This window comes from Daphnia pulex, chromosome 10 (genome assembly GCF_021134715.1).
Source record: "Daphnia pulex isolate KAP4 chromosome 10, ASM2113471v1".
Classification (NCBI taxonomy): Eukaryota; Metazoa; Arthropoda; class Branchiopoda; order Diplostraca; family Daphniidae; genus Daphnia; species Daphnia pulex.
In genome coordinates this window covers 7,045,938-7,056,198 of record NC_060026.1, presented here as the reverse complement: position 1 = coordinate 7,056,198, position 10,261 = coordinate 7,045,938, and the positions used below count along the sequence as shown (strand labels likewise).

At 38.8% G+C, this 10,261-nt stretch overlaps 3 protein-coding genes across 5 annotated transcripts in view; 2 read left to right on the top strand and 1 right to left on the bottom strand.

Moving 5' to 3' along the window:
- Positions 1-1,941: 1,941 nt before the first annotated feature.
- LOC124206182 (ABC transporter G family member 20-like) lies at positions 1,942-6,382 on the top strand. Of its 2 annotated transcripts, XM_046603886.1 has the most exons (13): positions 1,942-2,325; positions 2,414-2,836; positions 2,962-3,055; positions 3,436-3,750; positions 3,834-4,231; positions 4,289-4,499; positions 4,566-4,743; positions 4,804-4,919; positions 5,000-5,070; positions 5,129-5,217; positions 5,286-5,462; positions 5,527-5,844; positions 5,938-6,382. In XM_046603886.1, exons 1-12 carry the CDS (start codon positions 2,180-2,182, stop codon positions 5,835-5,837), a joined length of 2,529 nt encoding a protein of 842 aa, XP_046459842.1. In that variant the 5' UTR covers positions 1,942-2,179; the 3' UTR covers positions 5,838-5,844; positions 5,938-6,382. The 2 variants fall into 2 exon arrangements, with proteins under 2 accessions (XP_046459842.1, XP_046459841.1); XM_046603885.1 differs by having other exon boundaries at positions 5,527-6,382.
- A 6-nt stretch (positions 6,383-6,388) lies between these two features.
- On the bottom strand, positions 6,389-7,625 carry LOC124206183 (AN1-type zinc finger protein 1-like). 2 transcript variants are annotated; one of them, XM_046603888.1, is made up of 3 exons: positions 7,478-7,621; positions 7,232-7,406; positions 6,389-7,152 (listed from the first exon to the last, which is right to left on the bottom strand). In XM_046603888.1, the coding sequence occupies exon 3, from the start codon at positions 7,145-7,147 to the stop codon at positions 6,401-6,403; it is 747 nt and encodes a 248-aa protein (XP_046459844.1). In that variant the 5' UTR covers positions 7,148-7,152; positions 7,232-7,406; positions 7,478-7,621; the 3' UTR covers positions 6,389-6,400. The 2 variants fall into 2 exon arrangements, with proteins under 2 accessions (XP_046459844.1, XP_046459843.1); XM_046603887.1 differs by having other exon boundaries at positions 6,389-7,155; positions 7,232-7,625.
- Positions 7,626-9,929: 2,304 nt separating this feature from the next.
- The window catches only part of LOC124206178 (forkhead box protein P1-like), a 51,490-nt gene continuing 51,158 nt past the window's right edge, over positions 9,930-10,261 (top strand). The window contains exon 1 of the mRNA XM_046603871.1: positions 9,930-10,117. The gene's annotated coding sequence lies outside the window, so the exon portion shown is untranslated. The remainder of the gene's footprint in view (positions 10,118-10,261) is intronic.

Below are 10,261 nucleotides of genomic sequence, written 5' to 3'. Positions count from 1 at the left end.
TACTTTCTCGAAACCAACAGTCCTACACTTATGTAGAAATATAATATCTCTATCTGCACCGTTCGATTAAACAAATATTAATCATATTAAATGTATTCAAATATTTGTTGTTAAATGATTATTTTATAAAATATTAGGCAATAACTCCTCGTTAACTTTTATTTCTGAATAAATTGCTTGGCGTGCTTGATTATAAATCAACAAATATTTTATAGAAATATTTTAACTGTTGCAAAATATTACAATCAATTAATCCCTGTACCATTTATGGATGTTCGCATCATAGACAACTGAAGGCCATTTGATTTTGTTCCTGTTGAGGAGAAAGTTGCGGAAAAACAAATATTGTGACAGGATTGGAACGTGTTCCGGTATCATTCAGCGTTAGTACCAAATGACATACATACTTTAAAAGTTTCCCAGTTACTCAGAGTGGAAACTGGAAACAACAGGTGGTTTGCAGTGCTGCGCAACTGGAAACGGCATTTCGTTTCTTTGACGTAATCGAACGAGAAAGCTGCCGAGTTGCATACTGCTTACCGGTTTCACAGATGACCGCGAACACAACATCTTTTCACTTTCCCTTATAGAAATGCCATTTGTCTCACATTGGAGTCAGATTTGAGATTTGTTGAAATTTCACTGAATCTCGGATTAGGACCTTATTATTTTTGAAATGAAAAATGAGACTTTCTACTTTGTTTGGGGAATTCCGTGTGGAGATATTTTCTTTATTTTTTTTTGCTTATTCTCACATTTGGAATATACAGCAATCCGGGATAAGTTATTTAAGAGACCACGATAAAAAAAGTTTTTATTTGCGGTGCCACCCGATCGTCTGATCGAGTTTTTGATATTTGTGATAAAGATACATGTTGGGGATAGGTGAAACCTAACTTTTTCAGTGTCCGCTTTCCATACGAAATTCTACAGCAGATGTAATTATACACTTCTTTATTCTTCAATCGTTCAAGTTTCTCAGTTACAAGTAATAAAATTATTATTATTATTATTCACATTCTCCCATTTAAATTTAACTTAGAAGGACACGATGTAGGGCACATCTAGGATCATTTTAAATTGCTCGATAATTATTATAGCATATGTAACAGATGGTATTATAAATTAAGAGTGAAATCTCGTTTCAGTAAAGGGCCCATAACTCCATAATAGTAAGGGTAAAAAAAGACTATTAGTTGCGTTTTTCCAGATTCACAATTTAAGCAACAGGTCGAAAGGATCTTAGCGCGTGTCTCTTGAGTATGGGAACGATTCCATGCATCCGACCTTGAGTCAAGCAAAATGCTCTTTTGTTCGAAAAACACGCCTATTTGATCGTATAGAAAATTATGTCGTTCGAGTTTCGAAGATACAGACAAATGAAAATTTTTCTGGAATTAAAAAATTTTCGCGTTCAAGCAATGATATAACTTATGGGGTGGTGTGAAATATGAGTCGCATAGAGCTTTTTCTATGAGAATTTAAGTCTGAGAAGAAATGGCAGCCCATATTTTATTATTATTTTTTAAAATCTTACATTTTGTCCTTTAGTGCAGTTTATGACGTATTTTTATTAAATTGGAGTCACTGATGTTTCTTTGGGATCCATAGAAGTGAGAAAAATATGTCATAATGAATTAAATAGAGCAATAGTCTCTTAGTCTTTGTTATGCTATTATATTTAATTAGACTATCCCAGAAAATCGAAAATTACTACAACGGATTTCTAATCGACACTTCGGAGACAAACCTAAACACACCCAAATGACCTTGTTTATTATTTCGAAAACGCTAGGAAAATCCACATAAAAAAAAGAGGAAAGGCTAGAAAGGCATAAGGTTTATATGCTCGAAAACAACAGAGGAAAGGTATTCTTTTCATCAGGTCAAGGTAATGCGGCAGAGGTTAGGTTAACTATTTTCTTTATTACTTGTGTAACTCCCACCTGCTTTGGCATCACCTGCATGCCCTCATACTTGATATTAGGCCTATGCTAGGCTTTCCAATAAACCACTTGCTGTTCAGCTACCGACCGAGATCCTCGACAATTTTATCCTCTTGACATTTTTAGACAGCAATTTTTTCACTTTCATACTCACCCCTGCACCCCAGTTTAAATCAGACAGCTTTGTTTTAACAGCAAGTAATTTGTTTTATACAACATTTTCAAAAATTGAAATGAAGAATAGCGCTGATTTACCGAAGTTGGCGGCTCCGTCCAGTCAAGGCGTCATTGTTCGAAACGCGATTAAAAGCTATGGTGTTGGTAGTCGTCGATCCACAGTCCTGGATGGACTCGACATGAACGTTAAAAAAGGAACCATGTAATTAAGTTTTCTTAATTCATTTGACTCCTTCATTGTGTTGGTGTTTACTGAAATTTGCTTTAATTATTGAAAATATATTTTACAGCTATGGGTTGCTGGGAGCTAGTGGTTGCGGCAAGACAACTCTGCTGAGCTGTATCGTTGGTCGCCGTAGCTTTGATAGTGGACAAGTGATGGTATTAGGTGGTCCACCAGGAACGCCGGATAGCGGTATTCCAGGTCCGCGGGTCGGCTACATGCCACAAGAACTGGCTCTGTATGGTGAATTTACCATTAAAGAGACGCTCCAGTACTTTGGCCGCATCTACAAATTGGAAGCGGATTTTGTCGACTCGCAGTTGGACTTTCTGTCGAAATTGCTGGACCTGCCACCTGACCATCGCTACGTCAAGACACTGAGTGGTGGCCAGCAACGGCGTGTCTCGTTTGCCGTTGCACTCTTTCACGAACCCGAATTATTAATTTTAGATGAGCCAACCGTTGGCGTTGATCCTCTACTCAGACGCAGGTATATCTGAAACTTGGTTGTTCTTGATTTCTGTTCTGCAGATTGTTTGATCTTATTTCGTTTTCATTATCCTCGTGTTAATTTTTGAAAATATTACTTAATGCGGATTGAATGTTCTATTGTAGCATATGGGATCATCTTGTCCAGCAAAGTGTCGACCATGGGCGAACGGTAATTATCACTACCCATTACATCGAAGAAGCACGGCAAGCGGATGCGGTAAGTGCTTAGATAATAACCTTACAGTAAATCTTTTTGCGAATAATATAGCTTCAAATATTGGAAAAATAAGTAGCACTTTTAGACCATTTGACTCGTCCTTGGACGTTTACTAGTCTCTGGGGTTTGCTCTAACAGTTTGTTATTGTATACTCGAGAAATATTCCTTTCTGTGATTCTCGTGATTTATATGACGTAACCTTGGGCTTTCAAGTATTTGACTGTCTTATTGCCTGGTGAATACTGTTTCGTCTATTGTTTGATTTCTTTGAAGCTGTACCATAGAACTATACAGACTTTAGCACTGAGTTGAAATGCTTTTCAGCATTTCACCAACTTTCAGCCGAGTTTTTAATTAACTGTATTCATCAATATTTTAGATTGGAATGATGCGTTCTGGGCGTTTGTTAGCAGAAGAGTCGCCCGAAAATCTGTTGAAGAATTACGGGCTCCCTACATTAGAAGAAGTGTTCCTCAAACTGTGCATGAGGGATGGTAGTTACAAGGTTAAAGATGCGGTGGTAAACGCACCCATTTCCAAAGAGAAGAGCTATACGACATCTCAAAACCATCTTGGTGGTCATGACAACATGGCTTTTAACTACAGCATCAGCCAGTTTGATGTCTCTCAGGTGGGCGTTGAGCGTCAAGAAAACATTAAAAGCCATCCCGGATCTCTGGCTAATTACGATGTTGTAAGTAAATTTTGTGATTTACAGGGCTATATCTGCAAACATGAACACACAACTGATTTGTCACTACTTGTTCTGATTTACAGCCGACTTCGAAATCAACTTTGCCGATCGATGGGAATGGGATCGTCTGTTTAAATTTCAACCGATATGGTGACGGAAGTCTGCCTACGCACAGTAACAAGCGCGCTGATCTGCTGCAAATTACTAACAGTTCTATTCAGAATCCTTCCAAGAATGGGCCGAGATCCGCAGCATCGTTTGAAATGAAAGGACGGCACAATCTCCCGCTTGGGGGTAGCATCACTAAGAGGGGAACAGTTTACACCATTAACCAAAGTAGCAGCAAATCGCCCGAGAATATAATTCAAGACAACGAAGTTATTTCACGACGCAGTCGCACATTCAAAATGACCCTGCCGTCCATGCACCGTAGCGCAGCGCTCATCCACAAGAATTTCATGCAAACATTCCGCAATATTGGGTACGAATTTATTTTCCATGAAGTAGTGCTGTTCTAATTATTTTTATTGAATTTTAGGATGTTCCTGTTCGTTTTCCTGTTGCCTGCCCTCCAAGCCACAATCTTTTGTCTGGCTATCGGACGGGATCCGACGCTTCTCAAGATGGCCATCGTTAACGATGAGCTAGATCCGAGTGAGGGCCGTATCTGTAACTACACGACGGACTGCTCGTATTTCATGTTTAGTTGCCGTTATCTTCGGTTTGTTAACAACGACACAATAATTCAGGTTTGGTTTTTTTTTCTTTGCTTTTTTCTTTATATTGAAAAGTAACATCCAGGATGTGTTAAATAGATTCCGTACCCAAATTTGTCGAGCGCCATTGAAGCTACGAGGAACGGTGAAGTGTGGGGGGTAGTGCACTTTGGCCAAAATTTTACGGATGAGATAATAATTCGACAGTCTGACGGCAGTGCGTCCAGTAACGAAACCGTTATTGGGAGTCGTATTGGGGTTACTATGGATTTTTCTAGTGAGTTTCAATGGTCAATTTTAATAGCTCCCTCTAATATTTAGCTTTCATTTTTCACAGACCAGCAGATTTCGGTTGTTCTTCAGCGACGGCTGAATGAGGCTTTCGAGGACTTCACAAATGACATTTTGAGAGCTTGCGATTACGAGCCAACTGCTGGCAACATCCCCGTCACGGTATATTTTTAATGCAATTTAATCGGTTACTTGTGTGCTTTTATGTGGACTCGTGATTGATATCGATCTATTTTTCTTAGTTCCTTGATCCTGTTTACGGTAAGAAAGATTCTACGTACACCGAATTCATGGCTCCTGGAATGATTCTCACGTAAGTTTATTTTTATCGAAGTGATATGCATCCTAAAACAATATTGATTTTTCAACAGCATTGTATACTTCATTGCTGTTGCATTGACTGCTGGTGTCTTTATTAGTGAACGAAAGGAGGGTCTGCTAGATCGCAGTTTAGTGGCCGGTATGTCATGTTCAAACGTTTTTTTTTATTCGCGCGGACATTTATTGTGAACTGGTTAATTTTTACAGGTGTACAGATGACTGAGGTGCTGTTGGCTCATTTGGTTAACCAGTTTACGATATTGCTTGGTCAAACTGCGCTGGTGTTCTTGTGTATGCTGGCAGTCTTTAACATCCCGTGTGAGGGCAATTTAGCTCTGGCTGTATTCATTACTCTGCTTCAAGGTCTCTGTGGGATGTCTTTTGGTAAGTGTGTGATCTTCGTATAGGTATAGTTTTGGTTTGCTAATTCGAATTTTTTTGGCGCTAGGTTTTTTGGTGTCCAGTATTTGCGATAGCGAAATCAGCGCTATTCACCTTTCACTTGGGAGTTTTTATCCTACTCTACTGCTCAGTGGGATTATATGGCCGATTGAAGGAATGACATCAACTTGGATGCGTTCTTTGACGTATTCTCTCCCGCAAACGTATGCCATAGAAGCTTTGAGGTCAGTTTTCGCGAGAGGGTGGAGTGCTGAATTGCCTGATGTCTACCGGGGTATCTTGATCAGCACTGGGTGGATTTTTATCATGTTGGGTCTTAGCTTGATAGTTGTGCGTGTTCGCAAGCACACAGGTTAAAGTTCTTATTCTCGCGAGAATCCAGAATTCAGTACTGTCAAAGGTTATTGGTTAATTGTGGTGTTTAAGTTACCGATTTGGCAGTGGTGGGGGAATTGGAGATATTTCATTCCCTATTTCTCAGGACTGTCCTATCGATTCGTGTAGAATTTTGAGCTCACTTTTGTTTCAATCGGTGTTTTGTACAACCAACTTACTGTTTTTAACGAATCTTCAACATTGTAAAATTTCTAGTTAAGTGTAAACTCCAATTCCGGTTTAACGAGGTTTGTTATTACTTATTATTGTCTAAAGTTCATGGTTGTATTCTAGTTCGACAATTGTTTCCTGTATTGTGGTATTTTCTTCGCTCACTTACAACGCTGCGTTATTTTTCATTTCGTTGTTTTTTTTTTTTTAATTTCTAGTGTCATTCTGTTGTACAATCTGCATAATTGTGTCTGAATTCACCTCTTATTATGATGGGACGACAGCAGTTCATAAACTGTTGCGCATACTTAGTTATTCCGACAAATAAGAAAAAAATAAAATTTGTCATGAAATAATTACAATTATCTGAACATTTATTGATCAACATATTTCAAGATAACTGTTTGTCCATTGAAAACAATTTCCCTATCAACCATTTCAGTAATTGTAAAATCCATATTTTCTGACAAACAATCACCAGAAGAGGTGAACAAATTAAGATGAGGTTTCCCTGTGATGTTATTGAAATTGGTGATTTTACATGCACTGGCAATGTAATCAATACATTTCCCTACAGACCACAATGTAGAAACAAAAACACCCATTTTAGCTTGTAAAGGGGTTTGGACCAAAAAATATACCCTTTCTTCAGCTGGTAGTTCACTAACACCTATCGAGTTTTGTTTAAGCTTCATTAACTGTACTTTGGCAGAGAGTTTATCCGATTTCATTCCTCTACAACTTTTCTTGCCTGCATTTTTCATCTGAATCTGTCTAACCAATTCAGCAGTTTGAACCATTTTTTCTACAGGTTTCTCTAGTTTAGAGCAATTATGTTCAACTTGGTGGCGATGGTGAAGGCAGAAGTGTAGATCACAGAATGGACATGGCATGTTGATCAATTCTTTAGTAGTACAATGGGGAAGAGAACAAACATGCATTTCATGTGGGATATCAGATGGTTTTGGCAAGGAATCTTGATTGGATGAACATGAATGATCGAAAGGCTGAAAATGTGTTTTGCAAAATGATTGTCGACAAAAGTGACAACAAATTGGAAGGATATCCAATTGTTGGCACACATCCATGCTGCATCTCTTACCCAGGGAAGGAAACTCCATAGTTACTGCTTGGAATAAAAAGAAATGATAAATGAGGGTACACATAATAAATTGGTATAAATTATTATTATGATAATTACTTACAAATACTATTATTGAATTGTAATTCGATTAATTGCAATATCAGCCCACTTCTTTTCAACAGCTTTAAGGGAATTTTCTGTGTTTAAATCATCAGGGTCTGGATCGGGCAATTCAATAGCAGAAACTGCTATATCATCAGTTGGAAGGGAATCTTTCGCCCACTCTTTATCAACCACTTCGACAAGAGAAGCTTCCATTAGAAACTCGTTGTCCATTTTAGCATCAACTATAATATTCTAATACTACCAATTCGTTTGCCGCACAACAATGACTTAACTAAAATTCGGTGTGTTATCGAAGAAGCTCAAACGAAAACAGTGTGGATTGTGCCTTTGGAATATAAACCATTGACATATTCATCATTATATTCCGCATAGTGTTCAACGGCTTGATTCCGCGCACTTCTGTCGGTTTGATTCGGGGCTGCCAGATCTGGTCTGGCAGAAAAGTTTTAAAGACCTAAAATAAAGAAAGACAAGAAATGAATTTGAAAATATTAAAAATGAATTTTCAAATTCATTTATATATGTTTATTCTTCATTAGAATAAACAAAATTAAGTAATTCAAAACACATTTGATTTTTTCTTGCGCAATTTTCAAAAAATTTTGAATTTCAATAACAAATTTAAAATCTACAGTAGAGACCGGGAAAACAATTTAATTTTAAGACAATTAATAATTTTAAGACTCGATATCAAAATAAGAAATAAATTATCTACAATTCCATTTTGAAACGATTTCAATGGTCACCCGTCGCGGTAAAAATTTCTGCGTTTTGGAGGAGGAAAAGAAGATTTTTTTTGCGTTTAGTTATAAATATGACGGTATATTCATTAAAGAGTAAATATTCCCTGAGAGATTTTTTTAAATTCTTATTTTATTTTTAAATGATGCCGACGAACATGGTTCATTTTACGTAGCTACAGCGCAACGACATCGAATACAAGAGAATGAGATAAACTAACAGCATTGGCTGCTGAGGCGCTCCGCCAAAAATTGCGTCAACAAACTGGCGAGTAATGTTGGTTTGGCCGCTGCAAGGCCAACGGTCCTGTACAGAGTATAGCTATAGCCTATATTTGGACAAATTCGAACGTCCCGCCTCAAAACTGTGACCGATTCAACTTTGTTCAAAGTTCCAAGGGCCAACAACTAACAGCAGGTATCCTGTGGGTCTTTCTGCAGTTTCCCCTTCTGCCGTCATTGGCAGCCGCTGTATACAGTTTGAATCCTACCGTCAAACTCGATCACCGCACTGCATACGAGCAGCGCAGCAACAACATCAACAACTATTTTTGTTTGTCCTCTAAAAGAGTTCTTTTCCCCTCTTATGTAGACTTCCATATAACTCTCACAGTCAACACCGCTAGCAGGCGGAAGGGGGGCAAGACGGAGGAGCGTTCTTCTTCGTTCTTTACCATCAATATTTCTGTTTTCTTCCTATTTTTTTTTATCCTGTCCAGCACGTTTACCTACGTAAGAAAGTACGTCATCCACCTCCAGCGCGTGTCTGTGTATGTGCGTGTTTTGCGACCAAGAACAATTCATCAGCTCCGCATGACTCAGCTCGCAACAAGAAAACAACCCTGAGACCCTGCTGCTGTATACACGCTGCCTTGGTCGGTATATAAGCGTGTGCTATTCTGTCGGCCAACAAAGACCCTAGATGATGTGGCTACACAGTTTGTTCAACAGTAAACACCCAACGCCATCAAGTACTGCTGCTGCTGCTGCTACTACTACACTATATACTAAGCGTCAATTTTGTATGATGATGCATTGTTTTTTCGCCGACGCCAGATGCCGTGAATGATGAAGGACAACTATGTTGTTCCCGAGAGGACGAGATCTCGCATCGGACGTCAATGATAAAGATCTTATAGGATAGGCTTTGTGGCCATCCACGTGCAATTACTCTACAGTGTATATAAACGAATATATACGCTAAGGAATGTCGAATGAGCAATCAAAGTTGGTTAATGCCGGGCTATTTTTGGTGAGGCCGACCGAGGCCGACTGATGATGATGTTATTACGACGCAACAGCAACCAAACTTTTTCGCATCTCGAATTTAATCATCACGAACTGGGACAAAGACAATTTTTGTTTTATAACATTTGCAAAGTAGGGCCTATCTTGACAGTTTGATGAGACAAGGTGTTGATTTTTAAACTCGGTCATTTGGGCACTATATACTTTATGCTCTAAGAATTCAACTTTGTCTAGTGGAACTTGTCTCCGTTGATAATCAAGGAGGAAATTGTTCATTCTAGGTCATTGGGAATTGATTTCCTTTACCAAGACTATGTCAGATAAGATATGAATACAGAAATTGCTGACTGACCGGTGCGATTGTTTCTGGTAATCAAAATCCGTTGAAGCGCAGCACAAACTAGAAACTAGTCTAGTTTCGACTAAATTGCGCAAAGTTCTGCCAACTTTTGACAAAAACAAGAAAGGATGGCCAGCCGTTTGAAAATTGGCCGATTGTCTTAACTTGAACGAAAGTTGGGACGGCAGCCTTTATATAGACTTTGCCACTTTGGCGTTAAATATTTAAAAAAGGTCAGTAGACGCTTATATGTCCATTTTTAAATTCGTCGGTCACGGAGTAGCAGTTGACTGTTGGAGTCGACTCGTCGCTATAAAGTCGTCGCTCCCTCTTGCCTATACTGTGCCGCCCAAAACGACGCACACTCGTGAGCGTTCAGTCGGCGGGAAATCAGTGTCGACAACACAAACAGTGGTACATCGTGACAAGATGTGCGTGTCGAATTATTGAACATTAAAAAGTCGGAAAAATCAGCCGAATTAATGGTTCGTTGAATCCTTTTTCCTGGACGAGAATAAGGACAGATTGACGTTTACCAAGATGTTATTTTAAGGTAAGAATGAATAGATGAATCATCATTTTGAATTTCGCTCGCGTCAGCAGACCAGGTGGTGACATGCGCGGGTAGGCGACCGGCACGACATATTTTGACAACTTGTTGCCTTTCTCTATTTGAATTTCGAAACAAAGTGATGGA

Bases quoted from the DNA above. Each gene is read 5' to 3' on its own strand.
- LOC124206182 (XM_046603886.1), top strand. From the start codon at position 2,180: ATGAAGAATAGCGCTGATTTACCGAAGTTGGCGGCTCCGTCCAGTCAA. The intron at 2,326-2,413 runs GTAATTAAGTTT...TATATTTTACAG, and splicing joins AACGTTAAAAAAGGAACCAT to CTATGGGTTGCTGGGAGCTA. The intron at 4,232-4,288 runs GTACGAATTTAT...ATTGAATTTTAG, and splicing joins CAAACATTCCGCAATATTGG to GATGTTCCTGTTCGTTTTCC.
- LOC124206183 (XM_046603887.1), bottom strand. From the start codon at position 7,147: ATGGAGTTTCCTTCCCTGGGTAAGAGATGCAGCATGGATGTGTGCCAA.